General features: G+C 40.4%; 1 protein-coding gene across 1 annotated transcript; it reads left to right on the forward strand.

Moving 5' to 3' along the window:
- The first annotated feature begins 1,000 nt into the window (after positions 1-1,000).
- LOC107381050 (complement C1q-like protein 2) lies at positions 1,001-6,871 on the forward strand. Its single transcript, XM_015952536.3, has 2 exons — positions 1,001-1,866; positions 2,860-6,871. Exons 1-2 carry the CDS (start codon positions 1,267-1,269, stop codon positions 3,037-3,039), a joined length of 780 nt encoding a protein of 259 aa, XP_015808022.1. The 5' UTR covers positions 1,001-1,266; the 3' UTR covers positions 3,040-6,871.
- The last annotated feature ends 7,573 nt before the right edge of the window (positions 6,872-14,444 follow it).

Here is a 14,444-nt window from a genome sequence, read left to right on the forward strand (position 1 = left end):
ACATACCACCAGATGTGTCTTTCCAGGTGGTTGTTTAAGAAATAAGAAGCAACTCATTGCATCAGTTGGGGTTTAATAGCTTGTTGATAATCGCCCACGCAGTAGTTATCCAATAGGAGGCTCCTACCCATTTGCTCAGTTAAATCAGGCGACTTTATTTGGCCAGGCGGTGTACATCTAAAAAATACATCTAAGGAGGCTGCCGGGAAATGATGATCACCCCAAATGTAAATGTAAAGAGGTGTACTTTAGGTCAAAATACTCCTTAAACTGCATCTAAACTACATCTTAAGAGTTTGTTTAACAATTAGGTTAGTCTGTACAGCAATGTTAGAGCACAACACATGTGCCTAGATGCAAGCCACTGGTAGGGTTCAGCAGATACCCATGAATCACAGTTATCATTATCGAAATGAACCCACTGAAGGATTTTTATGTTACAGCCCAGTGATCATAATAAAGTTCAGAAGCACCAATCCTGCTTTATTCTTTGGTCTCAGCAGAGCAGCTTTGTAATTCTATGTTGGCCACAGTTACAAATAAAGATACCTATTCAAGTCATGTAATTTAAAGAGTTTTTAATGAAAATTTGATTATTTTGAAAAAGATAAGCAAATTTAAGCAATAAAGTCATCTTGATAATGAGACTTGCAACCGACAATTTCCATTCAATTTTCTGACCGTTGTTCAATGTATCATGCATTAGCCATCCTTGAGAATGGGTTTATGTCAGTGAGTTTTGACTAGGTTAAATGGAGGATTAGTAAATTAATTAGATTTGTTTTGAATGGGAAATTATAAAAAGATGAGACAAAGTTCAACTTTTAAAATAATGTTTTGAACCTTTTATTTAATATGGTACTGCTGCTCTTTTAAAATAAAATAATTTACAGTAGATTTCGGTTAAACTTCGTCATAAACCTTGTATTCTCCATACCAATCCGCCTCATTAGCAGTTTTATTTTGAAGGTCCGTTTTCCGGTCTGAAACATCTGGACTCAGCTGTGCACGCGCCGCCCTCCCCGGTCGTCGCGCGCCCCCTCCCCGGGTCCCTTCCGCTGCCCAGGGGGCTTCAAGACGCCGATTAGAGCAGCTGGAGCGACTTGCGGCTCACTTTCTGAACTTGGTTCCCGTCCTCCTGGTTCCTCCCCGCTGCTAGCCGCCACCATTCCCCCCCAGCGCGGCTCCGCGGGGTTTCTGGCGTCCTTTGGTCCCCGAACGGCGCGGAGGAAGTGGTCCGTGGTCGTCGCGGTGACTGCCGTCGCAATGGTCCTGCTGGCTCTGACAGTCGCCGTCCCGTTACTCCTCCTCCGCTCCTCCGACACCTCCGCTCACTACTACGAGATGATGGGCACCTGCCGGATGGTCTGCGAGCCCTACGGACCCAAACCGGGAGGCGCCACCGCCATGGAGGTGACCCAGAACGGGGTCGCTCCGCCGCTGCCGCCGATGGCGCAGGGGAGCCGCGGGGAGCCGGGGCGACCCGGGAAGCCCGGACCCAGGGGTCCACCGGGAGAGCCCGGACCCCCGGGTCCGAGGGGGCCACCGGGAGAGCGCGTGGACAGCAAAGTGGGATTCCCCGCTGTAACGGGAGCTGCCTCAGGGGGAGACACCGGTGAGGCGGACGGAGCCAACTCCACGGCGAGCTTGTACCGGATCGCCTTCTACGTGGGTCTGAAGAACCCGCACGAGGGCTACGAGGTGCTGAAGTTTGACGATGTGATCACAAACTTGGGGAACCACTACGACGCGAGCACCGGGAAGTTCACCTGCCATGTGTCCGGGATCTACTTCTTCACCTACCACGTGCTGATGCGCGGCGGGGACGGGACCAGCATGTGGGCAGACCTGTGCAAGAACGGACAGGTATTCCGAACCGTTCACCTAGGGGTCATCACAGCAGGTTGTTGCGATTAATCGACTAAAATAGCTTTAATATAAAATAAGTCAAATATAAATCTGATCAAAGTAGAAAACAAAGCTTAACTGGATCTGGATGCACCCTAAAAACTGATGGGTTGTTTAAAAAACCCAACTCCTGGGTTGAGTTTAGTCAAATATTGAGGTCAAATATTTTATATTTTATTTATATCCATGAAGCAGAGTTTTAACCACGATGTGGCTGATTTTAATTGAACATTAATTTTACACTTTAACACATTAATTTTAAAGGTAATTAATAGCGGTTGCAATTGTTTACACTGTTAAAAAGTATTGTAAAGATGAGCTGTAATACATTTTTATTAATCCACAAATTAATTCAGTTTTGACTGAGATGAAAGAAGCTTTTATAAACCAAGACACACGTGCTATATCTTTTTTATTTTTTTAATATAAAAATGTAAAATAATTTTACATAATATTTTATAAAGTGATTTTTTTAATGAACTAATAAGCATTAATGATGACCTGCAGTGCTTCGATTTAACACTTGGTGTTTAGTACAACAGGGTTCTTGAGGAGCGTACCATTTCTGCTACAGAGGTGGAGCTCTTTTAGTTAAGACAGTCATAGCTTTATGTGGCTAAAACTGTGTTAATAAATCCTGGACCTGTACGAGTAACCCAGCCTGTTTGGGTCGGTCCCACTTTGGCCCGGTGTTGATTGTTAAAACGATTTAAATTGGTTTTATTTTAACTCGGCAGTTCTTAGTGTGATTGGATTAATTCATAATTCAGCTGTCTTTAAATACTTCCTGTTTCATTTTTGCTAAAGGGTTTAAAACGACAGTCCAATTATTTCATGCACCACTGTTGTTTCACTCTGCCTCTCGGGTACGAGTGAACTTTTGTCTCCGTGTTTGTCGCCGGGACACTTGTTCCCTCTCGCTATTGTTGTGATTTTATTTTTTGAAACCAGGTCCGGGCCAGCGCCATAGCTCAGGACGCCGACCAGAACTACGACTATGCCAGCAACAGCGCAGTGCTGCACTTGGACTCGGGAGACGAGGTCTACGTCAAACTGGATGGAGGCAAAGCTCATGGAGGCAATAACAACAAGTACAGCACCTTCTCTGGTTTTATCCTTTACCCTGACTAAAACCCGCAGCAGCAGGTGCTTGGACTGAAACCTGTAACACCCTTCTCTTCGTTTGCACACTCGTGTCACGTTTACAGATTCATCAGCGACTTTATGCTGTGATTTAACTAAATCACCTTTTGTATATAACTTGTATTTATTTTTTATTTTAAGTTCAACCGGAGGTTAATGTCGTCTGTTATTGTGACGGATGTTTCAGAGGAAATTCACCTTCCAGGTGAAGTACGGCACCCCAAAGATGCCCTGAGAGAAAATGTTACTGGAGCACTTCGTCATGAAAGTCACTGGAGGAGAATAATACCAGGCCTGAAAAATTATTGGTCGTTTTGCTGGCAGACATTTATGAAGCGCTGTGTGTAATAACAGCCATATTTCAAAGCAAATGCAACAATAGTTAGGAGTAAACAGAATTTCTGACACACAGTTCTGAGAGTACAGGATATTTGGCATTGTTCACTACTTAAATATAAGAAAAAATTTAAATTTTTACGTGATTTTCTCCCCAAATTGAACTCTTTATATATATATATATATATATATATATATCAAGAAAATTGGCAAATTTCCACTTGTAGTATTTAAATTCACCACATGATGGCAGAATACCTGTATAGAATATGCAATGTTGATTTTTTTTAAAGTGATAGTGTATATTTTCCTGGCAATAGGAGGCAGTCGATAACTACATTTTTGCAAGCAAGCTGTATTTTTGTGTTGCAGTAAGACATTACCAACAAATGCCCATTAGGGTCAAAAAGCCCCGGGGAGTTCAAACTTCAGCAACGAGTGAAGAGGTAAACATGTAAAACAACAACATTTATGAATGGTGAAAGTTTTGTAATCGTTTTTTATTAATCAGTGAATGCATTTTGCCCTCACGGGGTTCCCGTAGAAGGAAACACGGCATCAAATATGGCGTCACCCAGGGACTTAGACCCACTTCAATGTATTTTAGACCAGATTTTTATGGTTATATGTTACGAAGCCGCCAATATTTTTCAACAACTGGGCATCATTTTATTCATTTTCAACAACATTTTGATGGATATTTCCAGAGAATAACAATAAAAACTACACATTGTCCCTTTAAAGAACATACTAATCCTGTCAAAGATGTAAAGGTCTTTACAGCTTAGAAGTAATCACATTAAGTGAGTGAATTAAGGGTTAATTTGAATGAGATTGATGCAATCTGGTTGCCCATTGAAAAAGATTCAATCTGAGAAGAAGAAACAAAATATTTTACTGCACTGCCAGCTAAGCAATTTGTTAGGATAAATCCTGAAAGTGCTACAATTGTTGTTGACATCCATAAAATGCAATTTTAACCTTTTCTGATATTTAAAGTAAATGATTTCAGTAGACACGACTAAATTTAAAGGTAAATATTTACTTTTTTTGTAAACAACTGTTTTTGTCAGTGACAAGACTTGCAGCCAACTAGCTGTTAGCCCACTCATGGCCAATGGTAATTGCTTTGTATTTAGATAGCACATTCTAGAGTCCTAGAACCCCCAAGGCACTTTACAACACAAAACTCATTCCGAACACTCTGACCACCACCAACAGGCGGAGAGTGTAAATGATGGAGGAAAAAAGAGGAAATATCCTGATAAGTCAGAATGCCAAGAAAAAGGTTGTCAGTGTTTTGACTACTTCCACGACAGCATTCACAGATGAACCCAGAACATTCTTTAATCCTTCACAATAAGTCTCTCAAACATCTAAAATAAAACAATCTGAAATATAAAACTATTTTGAGCTAGCCTAGAGATCTAGACAAACCGTAGCAGTAAGAAAATATTTTCTCTACAGGTCGGTCTCGCCATGCTCCATAGTAGCCTCAGTTGGTCTACCATTGGCTAGAAAGGTTTTAGGTTGGGCCAGCTCTCAACGTTTGTAGAGAGACATTAGGCGAGCTTATTACCAGAGCTGTGAGGGAGAAAAACTTCAAAGACACATTAATAAGGTGGTAGCAGGTTGGAATGAGCAGAGAATAGGGTTTCATAATATGGCCTGGCCCCTCCTAGACAAGTCATAACATGAATTGGGGGCTCGCCTGGGATCTGAACCCAGGACCTCTTGCACCCAAAGCAAAAATAAAACTTCTATGGCAAAGACGTCTGAAACGTCATCTTTGGATGATTTAGACTTGGGCTTTTTTTGAGACATGAGCAGATAGAGGTACTTAAGTCCTTTATTTAAAAAAAAGGATGCATTTGATTCTTTAACCATGTATTTGACTGAATTCTGTAGTGTTGAAGAAGGTTGTCCATTGCTCTGATTGGTTCTAGCGCTATTCCAAAGCATACAAAGACAGTTTGAAAGTTGCCCATAGATTCAGCCCCACGACTTAGTTCTGTCTATGCATCGTGGCAAGACTATATTTACATGATTCACTGGCTTGCCAGGCTAAGTTTAGGCTTCACCAGAGTACATTAATTAAAAACAGAAAATAGTATTTCACCTTTTTTTCTCAGTATGGTATTTGGACTTTTTTTCCTCATTATTTCCTGTTAAAGCTACAATGTCAAATCTTTAAAGACGTTAGCTTAAAACACATTTTCATGCCTCTTAACAATGTTCTATAGCTATAAATGTATTGTGGTGATACAAAATTGAATAAAGTGGGTCTCTCTCATTTGTCTAAGAACCTTAGCCAATAACACATCTCAGACCGAAACCAACTACTGGACCATGCAGTTGTCGAACCGCTGACTTCCCTGGGTCCTCCATTCATTACACACTTGTGTATTTATCAACAGATCACCACTGGTGGGGGAGGTTCTCCACTCATTAATGTCAGAGAAGGAGAAACAGCCGGCTACAACCACTTAAATTTTAGGACAAACTACCAGAGTCCCTAAAAGAAAACCACCATTTGAAGACACGGACAACAAAATATGTTTAGACCTAGAAAACAATAACGTATTTAGCGCCATTTCATTTTCTGTGGCAATGCAGGTTTCTAGTATCATGCAAACGTGTTTTAGGTATGAAAACCGACGGGAAGGGTGAGAGTTCCGTCATCGCGTTTTAGGTTTAAAAGCTAGCTTGTTTAGCAGATTTGCTATTGCAGCTTTAAATATTGACACTCATGAAAAGGCTTTAATTTTAACGGTTTAAGTTTGTTATTGTTATTACATTAAAAAATTATACCACTTGTGTTCAAAATACCAGACAACACTGATGTGCATGCATGTTAGCGGTTAGCTCTAAGGCTAGCATAGCTAAGCTGCCAGAGTTTACCACCTGGCTTTGTTGTTGAAAGGTCAATTGAAGTTTTAGGGAACGGCTACAAAACCAAACAAATTCTCAAGAAGAGGGTGAGATGTGGTCTGCTGCTGTTACGTCTTGTACAATTTATGTTTAGTTTTCTAGTCATGCTAGCAAGCGAAAATAGGACAAAGTTCCATCCATTTTAAGTCCACCCAAAAGAAACTGAAAGACGCAAATAAAGATAACTAAAACATTTATATTCCACATTTAAAGTCTTTGAACTGTTTTGTTTCAGCGTAAAATCTAAGATCTAACATGAAATATTTGCTAAAAAAAACTGCTTAGAAAATATGTTTCAAGTGTATAAAAATCCACAATTATGAGTAAAATATTTAAAAATATCACAGCTCTAAGTAAAAAATTCCAATATATGACAAAAAAGATTTTCTGCATTTTAATTCTAATCAGGAAGATGGGAGAAGCTCTAAATGGTTTGTTATAGCATGCTGCTTTGTGTTTTGGTCAGTGTTTCACCCAACTACACTGAATCTGTTGTTATATTCTGTTTTTAATTTTGTTTGCCTATATGCTAATAAATATTGTTTAAAAGATTGCTTTGAGGTAATTTGGTGTTTTCTGAATATGTTTTTCCTGATTGAGTCTCTGCAGGTGTCACTTCTGGTTCCAGACATCCAATAGATTACATAAATGCTCTATTAATAATAATAATAATAATAATGATAATAACAATAATAAAAATAATAAAAAACATTACAGGTCATCTTGTTTGAACACATCCATGTGCAGTTAGTCATTTTCATATTTATGACCATTTATCATCAGTGGTCTTTTATTTTGAAAGGCTACAGGGTAAACCTAAAAAGGAAGCGTAAAAAAGTAGCTTAAATTCACCGTAAACATTCAGAAGTATTAAACGAAATGAACGCTGCTGTATTTCACACCCCATTAGCTTGTGTTTATGTTTGCTAAAATTTCTCCACCAGGCTCCAAATACGTCTGTAAGCCCTCAATACGAGGATGGCTGTTTGTGTGTGTTTTGGATTTTCCTTTTTTAATGCCAATCTCCTCTGGGATGCACACAAACCAGCTGTTTACACACCACTCCCGCCACTTTAAATGGAGTTTGTGAGGAAACAAATATTAGCACATCTGCTTAGCTAAACCTCTATTAAGATGTTTGGCTGCTGGCCACTTTTCCCGTGGCCAGCAGCCAAACCTGGCCCTTATTTGGGGGTGGGGGTCGTGTTACGGACAAACAGCACCAGGCTCTTGTTTATTATTGACAAATTCATGATCCTGTTTTAGGTTTGGGGAAATAAGATGTTTGCTTGTTTGATGGATTTTGTTATTTTTGGTTGGAATTTAACTGGGTTGGGCTGGGTGATATGGAAAAAAAATCCTATCACAATATTAGTTTTCATACCGCTCGATATCATTATACAGTGGGGCAAAAGTATTTAGTCAGTCTCCAATTGTGTACGTTTAGTCGCTTAAAAAGATGAGGCGTGTAAATTTCATTATTGGTAAACCTCAACTATGAGACAAAATGAGAAAATCCAGAAAATCACATTGTCTGATTTTTTAATAATTCATTTGTAAATGATGGTGGAAAAGACGTATTTAGACAAAAATCCATCTCAACACTTTGTTATATGCCCTTTGTTGGCAGTGACAGAAATCAAACATTTTCTGTAAGTCTTCACAAGGTTTTCATACACTGTTGCTGGTATTTTGGCCCATTGCTCCATGCAGATGCTAGAATTGGGACAAATGTTATGTAACACGTAGATTTAAATGTAACTGTAGACTGAAATGTGTGTTTTGTGAGTTGTGATTTGAAACTTGTACGTTGATCATTTTTTCTGCAAGTGACACAATGAAAGTCACATGTTACAAAACGAGAATTTCTTGCTTCAAAATGAAAGTTAATTACAAAACATGTTACAAGTTACATGTAAAACTCTCCCATTCTCCGCTCCATAAAGGTAGATTATCAGTGGTGTTGTATGTCTTCTACTTTCTAATAATTGCTCCACAGTTGATTTTTTTTTTCACACCAAGCTGCTGAATTATTTCACATTTAGTCTCTCAGCCTGGTGCAGGTCTACTATTTTGTTTCTGGTGTCCTTTGGTCATAGTGGTGTTTGGAGTGTGACTGAGGTTGTGGACAGGTGTCTTTTATACTGATAACACGTTCCAACAGGTGCCATTAATACAGGTAATGAGTGGAGGACAGAGGAGCCTCTTACAGAAGAAGTCACAGGTGTGTGAAAGCCAGAATTTTTGCTTGTCTGTAGCAGATTAAATACGCATTTTCCACCAATTTAATTTGCAAATATAAAAAAAAAAAATCAGACAATGTGATTTCTGGATTTTATTTCTCATTTTGTCTCTCATAGTTGACATGATGAAAATTACAGGCCTCTCTCATCTTTTTAAGTGGGAGAACAATTGGTGGCTGACTAAATCCCCCCCCCCCCCCACCCCACCCCCCCCTGGCAATATATCACAATATATAGCAAACTGCTAATTTTGTCAATTTTTAATGTGCTGTGGTATTTTAAATTGACATTTATTTCAGGTTATTCTTTTTATTTTAAAGTTGTTGTTTTTTCAAAAGCTGAACATGTCTTCAAACATTACATCACTGTTTGGGATAAAAATATTTATTTTAAACTAAAATTTTCAAGAATTAGAGGAGACAAAAAATAAAATCACACAATGTCTGCTTGTTTTAAATATAGAGTCCTTACAAAACACAGTAACAAATGAATAAAAGACAAAAAGCAAGCAATGTTTTATATCAGTGAAAATGTAAGCAGCTTTAAAAGAAAAACATCCAGCAAAATAGACATCAACGGCTGAACCGTACTCAGGAAAAAAGCTTTACCTGTTGCTACAGTTTAAAAAATTACCTGACATAAAACTAGGTCTAGTTTGTCCTTTAGACAACAGAATAAAAAATAAATACATATTACTTGTATATTTGGTTCACTTTGATCTAAACTGATAAAATATCAGCATTTTTTTCCCTTTACATCAAAACAGCTACACTGCTTTTATTTTGATAGTGGGTGAAACAATTAGCATTTTGAGGCATTGTGAAGAGTGAAAAAAATACACAGCAATTTTTACTGGTTACACAATGATTTACAATAACAGACAACTTTATATTTCTTTAACTGTATTTAAAACTATACAGTTATGCTTTCTCCTCTGCCGTTCGCAGTATAACGCTTTGCGATTGAATGCATTATGGGAAACGTTGCTGTCCCAAATCTGCAGAAGGATGCTTCCTTGATACAATGGGCGGAGCAAGAACACATCCGGGAACTTTGAGTGAACTTACCGTGATACGTACTTAGGATTGGAATAGAACTTGGGCCAGCATTGTTGACATTTCACAAGGACGTGCATACACCAGTACGTATATTGAGAAATAACCATTGTCTATTCTCAGAAACAACAGAAATTTAAACTCTGAGCAGTTTCTTGCTCCTCCGCCCTATTCGTTGGAAGTAGAACAACAAGTGGCCTAAACAACCCTGTTGTAGCTTTTTTTTTTCTCGTGTCCAGCTGCAAAGCAATCAGAACTGATGTCTGAGTGCTGAAGACAAGCCTTTCAGTTTTACCCCCACAGGTGCCTCGCCTGTTACCAATACTATATTAGAAAAATTTTTGGTTGTTTTAAATCCCAACAGACACTGAGACAGAGATGAAAGAGAAAGAGGGGAGAACAAAGGAAGAGGTGGGGGAAGAGAAAAAAAAGTACACAACAATAAAGGATGTAGGAGAATCCGCTTCTAGACCTGCAGAAAAAGAAGAAAATAAAGGGGACACACAAAAAATACAACACATCCAAAACATCACTGCGCCATCCGCCTGAGGATATATAACAGTAACAATTTTTGCTGAAAGAGCACACGGTAATAATTCATAGTGTATTTAGTGCCAACCACAGCCTTTGGTTAAATTGCCAAAGGATTATCAGTCATTAATAAAGTTTTATAAATCCTAAGCCTAGTATCAATAATTCCAGTGATTTTATTTGATATTCTAAACAGTTTGGTTTCAGTTTCGTACTTTTTTGGGTCTTTTAACTGTCCAGTATGGAGTTTAGTGACAACCATTGGTAGAAAAAAAGATTTCACACCCAAAGTAAAAAAAAAAGCGATGTCAAATTTCAGTCCAAAGAATAACCGAGTTCCTGGTGAAGATTTTGCTTAACTTGTTGCGGTGTGCCTTTTGTATTTCACGAACTCTAGGATATGGTTCTTGCATAAAAAGAGTTCAATCAACACAATATGTAGACTTCAGACAAATTTCAACATTTGAAAATAATTTAAATAAAAACAACCAACCAGGCAGTTAGCCATCAGATTTCAGTCCTGACCCTGAAAATACAAAAATAACTACAACGACAAAAACCAAAAAGAGAATGAGCTGCCAGTAACTAACTCACAAACCCAACTATCAAGTTATGATTCATAAAGAACGTGGAGCACAGCTGGTGTCAGCAGCAAAAAGGAAACCCTGTGGGGTGGAGTCCTCCCGGCCTGTTATCATCATGCCGACCTGTCGGCGACGTCACACCAGCTAGTCGTCTGTGGAATGAGAGGGAGGTCTGACACGAGGGCACACGGCAGCCCAACACCAGCCTTCCTCACAACTCCCAAAACAGAAGGAACTAGAACTAGTTAAGCAGTAATTCACCAAAGAAGACTGTAAGATCCTCCGGTGGAGGTTAAAGATGTCTGGGGTTTGACATTCCCTCTAAGTCATTTACTGAATTATCATAGAAGAGGAGGGTTTTATTATTAGCCCCTAAAAGATGATTCCTGTTCGTTGAGATTTAGGGACGTGGATGGAAGCGGTGATGTGAACCGGTGGAGGTCTTCTAAAGTGTTCAAAGATGGCCTCATACCGGCTCTGATGGCCCACGGCAGACACATTTAGGATGAAAAGTGGAGTTGCTGACACCAACTGAGACATCAGCAGTGGTACGTGTCACGGAGTGCCTGACTGATGCTCGCACTCACGTTTCCACTAACAGGATAGATGATCGAAACGCCGCTTCTCCCTCCGGTCAGGGTGGCAGAGAGCGATGGCTGACTGACAGGCAGTGTGGTGAAATTCTCTGATGGATGAGAGAAGTGGGCCAAGGCCTGTCGCGCGCACACGCACGCCTCGTTCAGGGGGATTGGGATTGACAAGCAGCTGAGCAACAGGCGTCATATCGGAGTAATGACAGCACGTGTCTTCGGGTACTGCAGCTGCTCGGCTCTGCCATGTTTAGAGAGGCTGTGCTGTTCTGGTTGCCATCTTTAATAATGATTCCTGTAATTAATCTTTGAGTCTAATCTTACAAAACAGCAACAGAAAAAAAAAAACACTAAACATTTGATTTTTTTTATTCCAGCCAAGCAAGCACGAAATGTAGGGTCTGACAAGATCTCTGCACGAGCAGCCAATCATCTGGGCATTTTTAAAACCATTGTTGGAGCTAAGAGAGAAAAGAACCACACCATCTCCTCGTTCTCTCACTCTGACGTCTTCTCCTCCGCCATGATTGATCCATGTTCACATCTCGAGATGCAAATGCCAACACGGCATAAGTAAAATACAAAGAAGGACCTAAAAAGAGATCCCCGGAGAGGGAGCACGCTGAGAATTTTTTTACTTTGAATGACACTTTTAAAAACGTCTGCTTATCTTCCTCTTTTGTTGTGGCGTAAGTCGATGCGTTTGTGAAGCCCACAGCCGAGGGAGAGGAGCGGCCTCGCTGGAAAGCCAAATAAAGGAGGTTAAACTGAGGAGTCATCGCATTAAAGATAGAAGGGTGCACCGAGACAAAGACTGTCTGCATCAAGAAACGACACAGGAATACCGTGATTAGACATCCTTTTATTATTTAAAGGTTTCTGAAAGAAAGTTCACATTGAAAAGGCGGGAAAACGTTTTCTCGGCTTTAATTTAAGTATTTTGTACATTATATTTAACAGCTGGAGACGTCCATGTTTGAAGAGTAGACGGGTTTATGTTTTAAAGATAATTGTACATCATCCTTCAGTGACCCAATTACCCATGCCTCCTTTACCTTCTCAGGTTACGAGCCCCCGCACCATGAGAACAAACATCTCAGCTCTAAAGCCGATCTTCATCCGCGTACGTCACGTCACGTAATCAGGAAGTAGAACATCCATGCGTTAGGAGATCGTTTTGGCCCGCTGCTGTAAAAAAAAAGTGAGGCGCGAACCGGAAAAGCTTCTGCCGATCACAATTCGACAACGGATTACGAAAGAATGGATAACGCTCGAAACGCACTGATTCTTCCTGATATAAGAGGTGAGTCTCCTCTTTGTTTTGGTAGTTTTGGCGTCGACATCATCATAGAGCCCATTGTTCTGTGACTCTTGAAAAAAGGTGAAAACGCTGAAAAACGCCGTCAGCGAAGGGCTTTTCTGATCAGGAAACGGCTGGCAGTGAATGAGTTAAATTCCCAAGGGAACCGTCTTCTAGTGACGATTTCATAATTTCAGTTTGACGTGACTCAGAAAGAATGCAAACTGCATCTTTTTTCCTGAAGTTATCTCTATGGCCCAATCCCAATATTCACACCGCGTCCTACGGTCTTCTGTGAAGCGCACTTGGAGGAAGTGCGCAGTAAGGCTTCGAGTGCGTGGCACACACGTGTGCAAATAATTGCCAAATTGGGACATGGTGCATTGCATCATTGACCGCAATGCATGCTGGGATGCTGGTCACTGTGCCACTTTTTAAAAAAACCTTTATTAAGAACTTTCAAACTAAGAACCTATTATTTGAAATAAATTTACATTCATTGCTGCTTTGTCTAAAACACTCAGAGCATCAATTAATCATCCTAAAATAAACTACTTTCATTTGAAAATTCATATTTTCAGAAAAGACACTTGAGCACTTGACCCAAGTTCCCATCAATGCTGGCTTAGGTGAAGTGCGGATCAAGGGTGCAAAAGGGGCGTGATCAGCATCCCCACCTGAGAACCGTGACACCCTACGCACTCACTCCCAGGGATCGTGCAAATGAAGGGCACGAGTGTGGAAGTAGAACGTGAGACTGGAGTGTCTTTGTCTTCCGTGTAGGACATGATAGGATGGAGCTAGTAGTGAAGGTGTTGCTCTCGAATTAGTGGTCCGGCTACATGCCAGCCCTCATCCATGGTCATGAGACATTGAAACGAGAAGTGTCATCACCCAGATTGGAGCTCGGAGTAGAGCTGCAGATCTTTGGGATCTAAAGTAGTCAGCTGAGGTGCTTTGGAGACTTAAACTCTTCCCACTGGGAGATGACCTCAGGATGGACTCAGAATTCACTGGAGGGATAATATATCCTCTGTCACATGGGAATGGTGGTCTGTACTTGTATAGTGCCTTCTTAGGGTTCCACAACCCCCCAAAGTGCTTCACAACACAGTCAGTCATTCGCCTATTCACACACACATCCACACGCTGGTGATGGTGAGCTACAATGTAGCTACAGCTGCCCTGAGGCGCACCGACGGAAGCAAGACTGCTGAACACTGGTCCCTCCGACCAACACTAGCAGGAAAGATGGGTGTCTTGCTCAAGGACACAATAGCAGCTTTTTAAAGCAACCTTCTGATATCTGGACAACCTGCTTTACCTCCTGAGCTACTGCTGTCCCTAAGACTGAATGCTAAGACCTGATGATAGGTAAACGGAAGAAAATGGAAGGATGGAACTTGCTTCTTTCCACAAAATTAGACAATCCGGCTCGTGAATCTTAACTAGTAACATGGAGTTTGGCATTTTGGCTTCCTGAATCTAGAAATGACCATATTTGGACAAGACCTAGGCGTTACCCAAAGGCTAATCAGACATCCTTCCTTTATTTCTTTTTCCATCTCTTCACATATTTTCTTCAGTTCCCATGCCTAACGTATCCCATGTACCCAGAAGACGCCACTGTCCTCCATACAGGCTTGCCTTGCCCTCGTTTCTAAGCGTTATCCACGAACAGCCTCAAGAGGAATTTTATGGTTTTCATTTGGAAACTAAGTTTTCAAAGACAGATTAGCTGGAGAAATCTATATTTGTAAACTTAAACTGACAAAGTGTTCCTGACCTTAGAGAGCAGCGTAAAAAGATTCTGAGGACTTTGT

Source organism: Nothobranchius furzeri, chromosome 14 (assembly GCF_043380555.1).
Source record: "Nothobranchius furzeri strain GRZ-AD chromosome 14, NfurGRZ-RIMD1, whole genome shotgun sequence".
Lineage (NCBI taxonomy): Eukaryota > Metazoa > Chordata > Actinopteri > Cyprinodontiformes > Nothobranchiidae > Nothobranchius > Nothobranchius furzeri.